The following is a 15,597-nucleotide window of genomic DNA, read 5'->3' as shown; positions in this document are numbered from 1 at the left end:
AATTTGAATAAAACTTGGCAAACAGATGTAATTCCACAAACTTTATGGGTCGATTTTTTTTAATAAAAAAGTTATAATTATATTATTAAAGAGCTGGAATGCAAAAATATTGTTATCATTAGAAGTTTGCCCCAGTTTTACAAATTAAAATTTTCAACAATGACATTATTTTCTGGAAATGACATTTAGGATACCAATTTCAAAATCGCTTAACAGTTTTTGACCAATGACCATTCGATGACACATTTTATAAGCTTCGGGCTTAACACTGAAATTGCAGGGTGGCTGGATTTCCGGGCGGCGTCGTGGTGAATGTTCACTGATCCCACGGCGCCGACTCAACCGGCGAGAGGGAAACCCGGGGGGGTTTTAGTGGGGTAGGCCCTCCAGTCTGGAGGGAGAGTCCTCACATAACCCCTGAGTCTCCCTGGGCTCAGGGGTACCCATAAAGATTTCCCCCGTCAAAAAAAAAAAAATGGGTGGCTGGATTTATGTGTCCGGATGTATATAATATACCCATATAACCCAATAGGGTTGGGGACTATTTATTGTACCCACTGTCTATTTTAATTAAGTTTAACGGGTCAAGGTTGCCTGAAAGAGATTATGCCTAGAAGTGGAAGCACGTTTTTTCCTTTTTATCTGAATATATAAGAAAGTGTGAATAAAGTTTTTTTGTACGTTTACAGACATGCGTAAATAAAAAAAAATCTCATCATCATCAACCCATTTATACGTCTCACTGCTGGGATCGGGTCTTCTCTCAGGCGAGGGTTTAGGCCATAGTCCGTCACACTGACCCATGGGGTTGGGGACTTCACATGGTTTCCGAGAATTGTGAACCTTCTTCGACATGCAGATTTCATCACGATGTTTCCTTCGCCGAATAGCTCATGGTAAATTTCAAATTAACTTTTTGTAAAGAATTTTATTGTTAGTTAATTACTGTAAAGTTACTTAATTGTATAATTACAAGAGTCGTTTTTCTAAATCGTGCAATGAAATGACGCGACCTCAACTCCTTTTCTGTGAATACCAAAGAAACAGTGAACACAGTTTTCTTTCAAATAATTTCTATACATACTAACGGTCCAATAACAAAACTGTTAGTCCACCGTACTGCAAAATTTACCCAAAATGCATTTGACATTGCATTTAAAATTAAAATGACCGAAATCATTAAAATATTTCCTTACCGATATGTTGCAACTCCTGTGAACTCTTGAAATCATTGCCCGCAATCACTAACAGTGTCGCTAAATTAATGCCAGCGTACTCATTGGGCTGTACTTCAAAACCCTGCCTGTACCAATAAATAGCGTTATTTAAACTTTCAATATCCGTGTGACCTGATTCAACGAATTTGTCTTTGTAGACTCGCCCGCAAAGACACAACATGTCTGGAAATCGATTTTCTTTCTTTTCTAACGCTTTTACGCATACTTTGAGCGCATTTTCTCGATCGCCTTCTTTATTTCGTCTGAAAATAAAATAAACTTTCATAGTTTTCCCACAGATGGCGCTACGGCAAATGATCGTTATAAATCAAAAACAAAGACTGTAACTAGGGCGCTGGTTCGAATCCAACCGGATCGAAGGAAGTTTTAAGTGTTCCATTTTTGTATTAATAATTATAACAAACTAGTGGTACAATTTTACAAAAAATTATTGAATATCATGATAGTACATCATCGTGATATTCAGTAAAATTAACATTACTAAAAAATAAGTAAATTATCCTCTCAGACAGCGCTCGACTTTATCGACATGCGTCATCCGTCCTAAACAATTACTATCAAATAAGTAACACTCGACCAAATTAAAAAGCCAACGTCAAGTATGAAGCTCCACTCACATCACGCGTCATTTCATTTGGTGGGACTTAGGGTCGTATTCCAGAACTCTACTCAATGCTCAAGTGAGGACTTGAGTGTTGCAGTGAGCACTGAAAATCATATTCAAGTCCTTGCCATTAGGGTCGTATTTCCAGTGCTTGAAATCATACTCAAGTCTGCCCAAATCCTGACTTGAGCATTGAGTACAGTTCTGGAATACGACCCTTAGAGTCGTATTCTAGAAATCTACTTAATGCTCAAGTCAGGATTGCAATGGAAACACAAGCACTGGAAATACGACCCTAATGGCAGGTACTTGAGTATGATTTCGCGTGCTTTAAACCATACTCAAATCCTGATTTGAGCATTGAGTAGAGTTCTAGAATACGACCCTTAGTTTGGTTTCGGACGGATGACGGACGGGAGTAGACCCCCCCATATCGAACCAATATATCAGATATTTTCGCAGCAAAATATATTATGTTAAAATTTATTGTGCTAAAGCTGCTTTAAACTGTTTTTTTACAAAGCAATATTTTGGCTTTAAGGGCCATTTATATGGAGAGTATCGGACGTCTCGTGACGAGAAATCGTAAGCAATAATCGACATAAGATTATCGTATCACAATGTTTACATACAGGCAAGAACTAAAATCTAGTCTACTATTATGTCATATAAGATTCGTGAGTAAATTATCGCGGCAACAGTTTAAACAGCGAAATACATTCGATCCCACTACTGGGCATGGGTTTACTCTAGGGACAGTTCCAACAGTATACTGCAAATGATCGCCCACAGAACGGACTGCGACTATATTGGCCAATATAGCGACATCAAAAGCGGGATGTAAATAGTCTATGTATAGACTACATTTCCTCTTATTTTTTCAGAACTATAACATTCGCTTATAAGAATGATTAAGAATTTTTTTTCATAAGTACTAACACAAATGAACCCTTTTTGTACGATGAATAAATTGTTATTAATAATAATATATACAGAATGTGACGTCTATGAAAAGCTATCTACAAATGAAACACAATAAAACCTAATAATATACTAATAATTCTTAAAAATAAATTAATATACCTGTTCATAGCAAATACATAAAGAAAACGTATAATGGGCATGTTGACATAGTTCTTTCTGTTCATGATGGTCTTCAAATCGTCAACGACCTGTACTATCGCGTCGTAATCTTGTATTTCCCGAAAGGATATAAGCATGTTCAATATTGTGTCTCCGGACAGTACGGCAGGGTCGTCTAGTCGACGTCGCATGGCGTGGAGTACACTGGCCAGTTCCGAGCCAGAGTAGCTCTCACGCGCTTTACGAAGGTCTGATAGGAATTTCTCTTGGAGATGTGCTCTGAAAAATAGTATGAAGATTTTGATCAATATGCTAAACAGTCATAATTCATTTGTTCATTGTGTCATGTCGATTGACAAAGTTGTTACATGTATATTAAAAGATAACCCTGAAAGGGCAATTATTAATATCATAAAGAACTCATCACGGTGTTGGGTCGTCGGCTTAGAGAAAGAGGCTATGATCCACGCTCTGAATCTTATTTGGTGCAACAAATTTCGTTGGCTATTCAGCGCGGTAATGCTGCCAGTGTTATGGAGACGTTTGAGCTAGCTAAGAATTAGAGCGGTCCTATTTCATTCTTATAGTTAAATAGAAATGACTAAGTCCAGCGAATTGGATTATTAATTTCTTTGTGACGAAGCCTGTTGCTGATTTATATTTGTGTCTTCCTGACGAAGCCTACGTTGCGGATTGACATAATTATGTAATTATGTCAATATTGACATAATTATGTAATTATGTCAATCCGCAACGTATATATTATAATAATTAATATGAATTGAATTTTAACATTTAAGTGTATGAATAGTCACAATTATTTATTTCCATTTTTTTTTAAATATTGTATATGCTCATTAATTATTTACAATTAATTATGAAATATGTTAAAAGTAATATAACAATTTCAATCACAATAATTAAATTTTTATCACGCTTATTATATAACAAATATTCAAAAAGGTTCTGTTTCTGGTTTGGTTTATGTTTAATTGAGCAGCAAGTATGCAGAAAAGAGTTGCTATACCTCTGACATTTTACTTTTGTCTGTCACAGTGGCATTTGCATAGCTGCCTATTTACTTAACTACATAACTGTATTTAGATATTCTCGTAAAAGTTTTTTTTTTAAAGTATGCATTCCTAGGTTCCTTGATATGATAAATTTTGGTTAAAATAAAGCATTAATATAATGTTCCCTTTTTGCCTTAAATAAAAAGAAAACCCTACGTTTCCTTAATGGTTAGCAAATTTTAACTTTTCGTTATCATGACCACAACAGGAAAGTATTTGCATAGAAATAAAGAAATGATGTTGATAACACCGAAACAAAAATTGTGTTACATGGTGTAATCTGGTGTCAATCTATGCAATTCCTCATACCACGAATATTAGAGTAACGGAATTAGAACCGAGTGTGCTGTCGAAAAAAGTTGTCAAAATTGGTCTCATTGAATGATATATTCATACTCAGGGTCGTATTCCACAACTCTACTCAATACTCAAGTCAAGACTTGAGTATTGCAGTGAGCACAGAAAATCATACTCAAGTCCTTGCCATTAGGTTCGTATTTCCAGTGCTTCAAATCATGCTCAAGTCTGCTCAAATCGTGGCTTGAGCATTGAGTAGAGTTTTGGAATACGACCCTTAGAGTAGCACCACTAAGGCGCACAATGGTAGGCATATCATTGCAATAAAGGTTAAATATATGGTCACTAGAGAGCACACAGACATATTATGTCAGTCAGTCAGGTATATTAGGTGTAAAATGTGGTAAGGGTGATCTTCAAGTTATCTTTGATAGGCGACGATATATTTTGTAACCAAGTCACTGGTCCTCTTTAGCATTTGATGCTGATTATTTCTTATTAACCGACTGCAAATAAAGGAGGAGGTTCTCAATTCGACTGTATGATATGACCTTTTGAGGACGGTTTTTTTAGTACTCTGTTCTGCGATTATTAATGAAAAATAAACTATATTTCGCATATATTATAGATCCGAACTTAAGTTCGGTTAAAAAATATATTAAATAATAATAAAATCGCGTATGTATCCAAATACGTTAACAAATATACAGTACAATGAACTAAATAATGAATATTATCAACTAAAACGGTGATATGAATGGTGGTGTAAGTTTGCTCCTCAGCATAATGGCAGTGACAAAAGTACTTAACACTGCAGCTGATATTATGCTACAGCTTACCGTTTAATCGAACTTATTTATATTTATGTTTTTTAATTCCCCTGGTGTAAAACGGCATACTTCAAAAAGTCAATACAGTCACCACACCCTGTGTCGCGGGTGCCTTGGATACACACACAGACAACCACAAATTACGCCCAAACTTACGAGAGCAATAAATGTAAGCCATACAAATGTTTCTTATTTAAAGAAGCGAACCCGGAGCCTGCTCGTGGCAGATCAGCATGCTAACCGTTCGGCCACGGTGAAGGAGTTGAGTAGTCTGTAGACTGTCCTGGTAGGAACGTCAGATCCAGGTTACCATATTATTGTAATGTCATCGAATTTTCACGGTATACCAAATTTGAAGTCAATCGGATAGGTGGAGTAAAATAAATATTTATTTTAAGAATGAGACTTGCACTAAGGGCGCGTTCCCATTATGTCGTAACGTTTTATTTATCGTTTGACGACTGTCGCGTCTAGCCTGTGCCCATATCACGACTATACGTCGTGACTGTGTCGTGGGCGCTTATTTCATTTGAACGATTGTCGTGTCTAGCTGTTCCCACTAGATCGTGACGACAATTTATCAGTTCACGGTAGCCACCTTGTCGTTTGCACGACATTTTTATCGTGACGTTTTATTTATCGCCAGATGACAGTCGTTCTAGCTGTTCCCACTGTCATGATAGTCTGTCGTCGTAAAGTCGTGAACGACAGTTAATCGTGTTGTGCTATATGTGAACAACTTCATTTTAATATACAAGACACGACTCTATAAACTGCACGACTGTCTGGCAACACTACATAATGAGAACACGCCCTTACTGGGAAAAGAGCTGATAATCTTTAAACAGCTGAGCAGATATTCATCAAACATAGAAAATAATTACCCCGATTAGCCTTCAAATAGAAAACCACTTTGAGATCAGTCCATCGTCATCATCAGGGTAATTTTCAGGTTACTTTTCTCTAATTTCGGTGGCAATTTTTATTATTTAAGTATTCGAGTATATTATCGTGAAATATTAAATAATATTCCAGGATACTACACTCGAATATTAATGAATACTTTATGATGATATTGTAGAATATTCAAATAAAACTTGCCACCGAAATTAGGTAGAGAAAACTAATCTGAAAATTACCCTCAGAGAGACAAACGCACAGACGCACAGATACACAGTCAAACCTTCAATAACCTAACCGAACCTAAAAAACGCTAACACACACAATATAATAACGAATTGCTAATAAATGAGTTAACATTATACCCACACACTACACGCCGATTATTTCTAAAATTACGGCCTACCTCAAAAATTTCTAAAGATAAAGCGCTAAACATACAGAGAGCGGGTGCGGGTCGGGCGCGAGTCCGGTCTAATTCCGTGTATATATGGACGAGAACACATCGAGCGCGGTCCATACAAGGTAGTGCTCCAAACTCAAATTTCAAAATGCGAGTATTTAAAAATTATCTTTTTTTGAAAACTGAATTTTGAGCATTACATTGTGTGTGGGCCCCAGTGTGCCCGTCCCGCGCCCGACTCGCACCCGCTCTCTGTGAGTTTCACGCTTAATGGTTAAAAATCATTTGGTTGAATCGTATCTGGCGCGCAAAGACACATCGTTTTAGCGGTCCAATCAATGATCCTATACGTAAAAAAAGGCATTGGGGTCAAACGACATGATTATTTTAAGCATGGAATGTTAAAAGATGTCTGTTTCACAATAATATTTCGCACATTCTGAATTGCATTGCAATTGTGATATAAGTCGAGAATGAACTATTTTCGTATGGATCACCATTCTTGAAAACCAGCGATTTACAGGTTCATTCAAGTCAAATATATTTAAATTGCATATCGTAATAAGCATACTCGAAAAACTTTGGCAATATTTGGCAACATTGTGTACAAAATCAGATGCAAATTTATGTAAAGAATGTTAATGTTTGTTTGCACCTACACAAATAGTTCTGGCATTCTTTCAAATTATTACAATGTATGTGACATTACTTTTCAATTCGTATTCGTAAAACTGATATAAGCTTGCACTTTATAACCGTACACATTCCACTATTTGCTACGGAAATAATTTAAGAGAGGCAATAATCTACCACGCTAACCCAATGCGACTTGCGAACGTCATGTCTTCGTCTAGCCAAGTCAAGTGAAATCAAAAAAATCAAAAATCAAAATCAAGTGAAATCACAAGCACATGGGACTTGTCAACTTAAGTCTCAGGGTGACGGGCCTATTGGCAGTGCCCCCTCAGGTCTTTGCGATTTAAAGCTCTGAGTGGCACTGCAACTGTTATGCACAGGCGTGTAGCTTATCAACACGCCCACGACTTGTTCGTGCCGTCACTTGATATTATAAAAAAAAGTTCAAATCCGTAGTACCCCTTGTGGGTCCAAATATGTGAAATAGCTTTTATTCGCGATCCCAAAGGCGTTATAGTAAACCAGTATAGAAAATGCCCTTTAAAGTACGCCAGTTAATAAAGTAGGACCTCCATAACGTCTCCATAGAGTGAAAAGCCTCAGTTGCGCATTTTTATACATATACTTTGTATTGTCGGGTTTTTGTTGAAGGAAAACTAATAAAGCTCTTGCTTAAACATATCATTAAAGTAATGTAGCATTTGTTAAAATGTTAAATTTGTAGTTTTGGGTTTATTAAATTTTACTCCACATTTTCATGTTTCTCCTGAAAAATTACATAGAAATCACACACTATTCACTGTAAGACGACGAAGCACATTTGAGTGATATTCACGTCTCATGTAAGGAAGTTATAATCAAATACTCGCGGTGAAATGTTGCGTGTTGTTTGTCACTAAGCCACGATTTCGCCACCCAGCAATAAGATGATATCCGGTGTTTGATTCTCAATAGAACCAATTTAGGAAACGTTTCCAAATTCATTTTGCTTAAGAGTGGGTATTTCGGGTATTGATTCTGGGCTTAATTTGTTATTCCAAGAACAGGGTGCAATTACAGGCACGTTGAACTTTTCAACTTGTCTCAGGTTGTCGGGCGAAGTTGTAGTGCCCCTCGGATCGTTGTGAATTAAAGCTCTGAGTGGCACTGCAACCGCTATGAACAGGCGTGTCGCTTACCACAATATGCACGACTTCATTGTCCCATCATTTGGAATCATAAAAAAAAGGAAATTCTTTATGTAGTCGGATATGTTTCTTAGGCATAAGTTCATCCTGAGACATAAGTTGACAAGTCTCACGTGCCTGTAATTTCACTATCACCCTTACCCGTCAAAACCGGAACACAGTAATACTGACATTACTGCTTGGCTGCAGAAAAAGGTTAGGTGGCAGTACTTCCCTGGACGAACTCTTTCACAAGGACCTCTACTGCTACTAAACTTATTACTCACTTGGTTTGAACTTCAACATCTTGCAATATATTCCTAAGTCTCAGCATCAAATGTTGTTTAGGATCAAGGACATCTTCGCCTTTGAATTTCGCTGCTGCCGGGTTAGTAGTCACACATGTACCAGCATCCGTAAGTTTGTATGAGACGAACAGGAAATTTGGCAATGATACCTGTAAAATACAATTGCTAAATAGTTGGTAGGTTTTAAAGCAGGGTTTCTTAACCATTTTGTAATCATGAACGCCTCTCAGAATTTCAAAGAGCCCATGAACCCTTTCCAAAAACATGAAAAAGAAAGGCTTTCAGAAGGGTTGCATTGACGAGCGTCTCGCTCCAATAAAGGATGGTAGTCAAAGGGTGTCAAAATCCAAAAAAGTCATGCACGCAGTACATACATACTATATACCAACTTTTGTATTAATGCATTATGTTAGCTCACCGTGGACCTCCAGCCTTCATTACACGGACCCCATACAGGTCTTCACGGGTCCATGGACCACGGATTATGAATATATTATTTTCACGTTTGTTTGCAAATACGTTGAATACCTAAGCACTACAGCTGCTGTGTTGTTTTAATGATAAAATTGATAGATGACAACCATGGTATTTTATTGGCTTTTTAAAGACAATTATTAAATTGAATGAATGACATAGTTGTCAAGATTTTATTGTAGTCACTCGTAGTATATATTCTCTCAAAATAAATTACACATTGAAATATCTATAAATGTGTATAATATCCTAAACAGTGTCCGTATTAGAGGTATTATCACTTGTTATGATTCATCATCATCATTAACCCATTTATACGTCTCACTGCTGGACGCGGGTCCTGTCAGGCGAGGGTTTAGGCCATAATCCGCCAGGCTAGCCCAACGCGGATTGCGGACACACTTTTTCCGAGGGTTGTGAACCTTCTTCGACGTGCAAGTTTCATCAAAATGTTTTCCCTCACCGAAAAGCTTATGGTAAATTTCAAATTCAATTTCCCACAATTCATTCCGAGAAACTCAAGAGTTGCGCGCCCGGATTCGAACCCACGACGGCCTCTGCTTGAGAGGCGGAAAGTCGAACTATTAGGCTACCACAGATTTTTTTAATGATATCATCATCATCATATCAGCCGGAAGACGTCTAACGCTGAACATAGGCCTCCGCCAAAGATTTCCAGACTAGCCGATCGGACGCGACGTGCATCCATCGGTTACCCGCCGCCCTTACCAGGTCATCCGTACATCTAGTAAGGGCCCGTCCCGTCCCTGGTCTCCATTCGAGAACCTTAACACCTTTGGTGCTCAATAGCCAACCTCACCTGCACGTCCTACAACACACCCTACTTCTACCGACGGGGATCTGGCGACGCGCCAACATGCATTGGACCAGCATGGCGGGGAAATAGTCGAAACCCGTCCCATGTATATATGAGAACTTTCATTAAAATAAACCTCCATTGCCTACTAAACCACGGCCCAAAAACCAAATAAGTAAACCTTGAGACTCCAAGATAGATTCTAGTTCCCAACAATTCCTTAACAATTGTATTCTATATTGAATGACAGGGTAATTGAATAAAACGAGGTAGCAGATGTCACAGCATGATTGTGTGCCAGGGTAATTGACAAATTGGTATGCACTGTTGAGATGACCCTTGATTGTAGAATGTAACATGAACTTTGTTATATTTGTGTTTAAAATAGATTCTTCTACTTGATGTGAATAGAAAGTAACCAAAAACAAGTAACCTGTTTATATTTCGTGAAAAGATTCTTCACACTAATTTATTGTCTTCAATACATATATTTTCGAGAAACTTTTTTAAATTGTTAAGTTTTACAATTTATTCAATAAACCAGAACCATGACTTTAGTATTTCAAAAACAATTTCAATTACTTATTTTTAACAACAATTTCAGATACTAACTATCTTTTCGTTCTACACATTACGCAATTAACACATACTCAAGCTCCGAACTTCTGGGTTATAGGATTCTGGTTGTAGACTAAAGTACTTTTTATCAATGAAATGAATACATGCATCAGATTAAAAAGAGTTATTTATCATGATCTTCAATTACCTAGTTCAAGGATTAACAAATTTAGTTATAAATATTCTAGATAAGGAACTACTGATAAATAGTTTTCCTCAATTAGTTACTCTGATTAGTTTCTTTATTTCTCTCATTTCTGAGAAGTGCATTCACCATTTTCATTCACAATAAACACCAATATAAAATACAAAATATGTACCTATTCAACATTGTCTCTGAAATGTAAGTTCAGTCAATCAAACTTTGCTCATTCAACATTTCATTGTTGTAATAAGTTAAAAATATGTATTCAGATAAAAATACTCATATTTAACAAGGTAGAATTGAATGGGGAACACTTCCTGCATTTTAAGCACTCCGCTACAATCACCTTAATTAGTTTATATAACATAACCTTCATTGCTTAGCAGATATATTGTTTCCATAACAATTAAGTGCTAAACCTACCTTCAATCTCAATGTAGCATCCGAATCAACATCATTATACAGCAGTACATTCTCTTTCATGTCAAAGCTTTCTCGGACTCCAAGATGGTATAGCAAAGCACTCTGTTGCAATTGTAAGCTGATATCCACAAGTGCTACATCTGCATTGTAAAATGTGTCTAATACACTGGTCTCACCGAAGTCTAGAGTTTCGAACTGAAAACATTTATGAATTGTTAGTCAATAGTCAACATTTATACATTTCATAATCAATATCATAACTGCCTCTGCGAATGAACAGGAGAAGTATTTGCAAGGCCTACATTTATTTATCTCGTGAGTTTGAATTTGAGGATAGTGTGTGTGTGTGTGTGTGTGTGGTTGACACCAATGATACAGGTTTCCCTAATGCGGCGCAATGAGTGTGTACATTAAAAAAAAAACACACAGATTAATTAAAAAAAGAAATTATAAATGCTCATTAACTAAAATTCATAGTTTGAAGCCATAAATTGCTGGGCAAGATAGTTTCTCTGGTGGGATAATATTTGCAGCAGCATTCGGGAAACATACATCTAAAGATGAGCATCTAAGACTGTGATAAATAAACATTCTATGAAAGGGTTTTTAGCTTAACGTGATTTCCCAAAGTAGCCAAGACAAATTTAAGTTAAGAATACTGGGTCAAATGGAAGCTAATCACACTAGACCACCTTCAAGGTGGGCAGGCATGAGAAGAAAGAGAACCAGTTGTTGCCTATACAATGCCCTACAATACTAAGCAATGAGACGGATATTATCAGGGGTTGCAAAAATCAGCAATGAGGGGATTGTAGATAGTAAATATCTGATAAGAAAGTTAGTTTTAGTAACAGTAGAGTTACTTATGAAAGAGTTTGTCCAGGGAAGTACTGCCGCCATTCAATAATGTAAGCATTAATGCGTTTCGGTTTTGAAGAGTAATGATGCTGGTGAAATTACAGGCATATGGTACTTTCAACTTACATCTCAGAGTGAGGGGTGCAGTGGCCTCTCACGCCACCCAGATCTTTGTGATTTAAAGCTCTAAGCGGCACTGCAACTGTTATGGACAAGCACGATGCTTACCACCAGGCGGATAACTTGTTTGTTCTATCACTTTGAAAGGGTTGTAACCCTAACTAGCCGTGAACAGGTTCGCGGCAATGAAACGGGAGACTTCCGGTCCACAAAATTTATTAAAGAAGTAAAGTTTAAAGAAAGGGCCCTAAATGGGCCGAGAAACTGAATTACAGATATAGATACATCAAGGCTGTAGACTTATAAATTATTACACATGATTAGCTTATTTAAAGATTATAAACATAGTAAAGACCCAAAATTAGCGATTATTCGCGATGGGATTTGTAACAACTCCGACTGTTGTGGCGGTCGAGCTGAGAGTGAACGTGGTGCGAAAACAAAATGAGAAAGTGATGGAAGATGGAACAATTCAAATTTAAATACATGTAAAATAAAAAATGATAGGATACAAGCGGAGAGAGGCGATATAAAGAGGTAAGATGACGGTGTGACCTCCTTACACCGCAATTTGATATCATAAAAAAACTCTTGAAGTCCGGGATGTAAAATAAAATACTCAGAAAAGAAGAATTGTTATCAAAAATTTTATTATTTATGGGCATTGATGAATCAGTGTAGTTGTTACTTTAATTATTCAATGAATGCAAACCACAAAGTAAAAACAAACTATATTTTTAATATGATATTACTACATGTTGACCTTGAGTACTTTATGGAATAATTACTAATAGGTAACAAATAGATACATCTAAAGAAGTTGAAGTTATAAACTTGCCATATGCTAATATAGCTGTTGCCGTCCACTAACCAAAACGAAGCTAAGTGACAAAATAATTGTTTGAGATATCATCAATAACCATAACCCCGTTTTCAGAATATTGAAATTGTTCAATGATATTTCAGCTATGCATCGTTAGGGTAAGTTCCGATAAATCGAACACGTTAACTAATTTTAACTGTTTTTAAAAGTTAATTTTGTGCTCTATTTTTTGCTATTAACCTTCCAGCGGTCGCGCGCGGTCTCAGAGACCGCTGCAACCTTATTTTAGTCATTTTACAAAAACTATAAACAATAAACGGTTGCGCGACCGTGATATCCTCGAGGGGGTGAGGTACTTCCCTTAGTTTAGTAGCCCTGTGATGTTCGTCGCAAGCGTATATGTGTCTTTATTTGTGTTTGCGGTCTCAGATACCGCGCGCGACCGGCCGTGTTCCAGAAAAATTCATGGAATGAAATTGAAACAGGTGAAAAAGGTGAGTATTACATGTTAATTATAGTATATTACCTACTAAATTACATTTTTTAATGTAATATGTATTAAATTATTCATTATTTCACTATGTGTTGTAGACACAACATGAGTTACGAAGAATCAGAAAGGCTTGCAGAGGAGGCGGAAACAGAAGATGAAGATTTTGATTATGTCAAACCATTGCTACTGATAATTAGTAGATTATCATACTACCTGCTCCTAAAAAAACTTAGAAGTTTTTTATATTGTTTTCCTTTTTTATTTTATAACAATTGAGATATTACGTACATCATGAAAAAAATATTAAAAAATTAATGTTATTTTAGAGTTCCTACAATATTGTGCAATTGATGACAATATTGATTGATCTCGATAATAATCTATTATAGTGTTATACTTATGAATGATAAAGAAAGTAAATGCCATCTTTTGTTATTTTGTTGATTTTTAACGTTGTTTGTGTCATATGACTAAAACTTTGCATTTTTATATACTGTTCAACTAATAAGTACAAATGAAAAAAAATTATAAGTAAATAATGTTTTCTTATTTTCATTTAAATAGATGTTAGACTTTTGTGCTACACAATGTCATGAAAATATTCAATTGTCTTCTCAAACAGAACGCGCAAAGTTGCGGTCTCACAGACCGCACGCGACTGCTTATGTTCGGTGCAAGGATGCGACCACTGGAAGGTTAAAACGGTTATTTGACCATTTGTCACTTAGCCGTGTTTTAGATAATGGACGGTAGCAGCTGTTTGGTGTACCATCACCATAATATGCCATACCAATAGACATATAAAGTTGGGGAAACAACCCACTTCAACAACCTGTCATCTAACTTGACACTTAAGATTTGAATTGAACTCTATACTGCTTGTTCAAGATTCAATGAACAAAGTACAAAGATTGCCATGCTGTTCACTATACAACATAGGTATCTATTAAAGAAAATTCTAACATTTCATAATGAATTGGTAGGTAGCTATAAAGCTCAGGTCGAGAGGGATTAAAAATAACGATCTACCAAGTTTTTGTGAAAAGAACACTTGTTTACCTTTTACTCACCTTTTTATGTTCGATTTTATTTTTCTTAGCATACTTTGCTTTAGGTATTTATTAAATGCACCGTATACGTACCGGGATATGGTGCAGATTAGCATTAACCAGTTCAGATACCAGCCGAACCTCTTCTAAAGCTCGCTTTCTTTGGGCCAAATTAGTAGAGTGTGTGATGTCCAAAACACAGGCAATATCCATACGAGGTCTTTGATTTGAACTCGCCTGTACCGTAGCATTGGACCCATCGCTGCACACACTCTCACTAATACTTCTTACTTCTCCTACAAATAAAGAAACTACCATGAATTGACACCATGAAAACAAACTTATACTTATGAAGAAAACAAAGGCAACAGCGCCGTACCAAAGTCCTCCAGCGCCGCTGAAGTGCTAGCAGCACCGAAAGTTATCATTTTATCGCACCGTCTCACATTTGGAATTCTTAAAATTGTATCCCGCTTAATTTACGCAGCTCGGAAACAAAAATCTCAACATCTGAGACCGAGTTACAAACTTGTTATTTAACAAAATAGTGTTGAGCTGAGTACTTAGACTTGTGTAGTACATAAACCACGAACTATTAGGAATATATTCCGACACTGATCGACATGAACTAGTTTGCGCGACTTTGAATGTTACTAATACTAATCATTAGAATGGGCAAATCAAGTCGAGTCGAATGATTACCGATACCCGATACCGAACACGGAACTACTCGGAACTTCACGATCATTCACTATATACATTAGGGATATTCGTTGAACATCGATGTATAGAATCCATTCGATGTTTATTGTACGATACGTCGGATTGATACGATGTTTTGACAAGAAGAAATTGTATTCGATGCATCGATATTTTTGAATAAAAACATCGAATCATATGAAACACTAAGTCAGGCCGTGACTTTGTGCTTTAATTTGATATTGTAAGTCATTTAGTGCGAAAATACACGTCCAATTTCGTGTCTGATGGTTGGGATTCGACTATCGAATCGGATTCACTCAATACACATCCGATTCTTACGTCAGACTTTTCTGAACTAAATACAGTGTTGCCAATTCCTAGGAAATTTCCCAAATACAAGGAATTTCAACTAAACAACTTTTGAGGATTTCGTTTGGATTACCCTATGTGGGGAAAATGTCCTCGCATTCTAGAATTTTATCATATTTTTGTTACATTGACGATCACTGATATAAACACTATTTATTTGTTTGTTTA

The 15,597-nt window shown here is 36.5% G+C and overlaps 1 protein-coding gene across 1 annotated transcript in view; it reads right to left on the bottom strand.

The window, feature by feature from the left end:
* LOC113226811 (mitogen-activated protein kinase kinase kinase 15) overlaps positions 1 to 14,611 on the bottom strand; it is a 39,140-nt gene extending 24,529 nt beyond the window's left edge. Inside the window, exons 1-5 of the mRNA XM_026459575.1 lie at positions 14,452 to 14,611; positions 11,016 to 11,210; positions 8,518 to 8,687; positions 2,926 to 3,204; positions 1,197 to 1,480 (exon numbers count right to left, since the gene is read on the bottom strand). Coding sequence (XP_026315360.1) covers positions 1,197 to 1,480; positions 2,926 to 3,204; positions 8,518 to 8,687; positions 11,016 to 11,210; positions 14,452 to 14,571 — 1,048 coding nt within the window. The 5' untranslated portion in view covers positions 14,572 to 14,611. The remainder of the gene's footprint in view (positions 1 to 1,196; positions 1,481 to 2,925; positions 3,205 to 8,517; positions 8,688 to 11,015; positions 11,211 to 14,451) is intronic.
* Positions 14,612 to 15,597: the final 986 nt, after the last annotated feature.

This window comes from Hyposmocoma kahamanoa, unplaced genomic scaffold (genome assembly GCF_003589595.1).
Source record: "Hyposmocoma kahamanoa isolate Upper Pololo Valley unplaced genomic scaffold, ASM358959v1 202, whole genome shotgun sequence".
Lineage (NCBI taxonomy): Eukaryota > Metazoa > Arthropoda > Insecta > Lepidoptera > Cosmopterigidae > Hyposmocoma > Hyposmocoma kahamanoa.
This window is presented reverse-complemented; position numbering and strand designations above follow the sequence as displayed.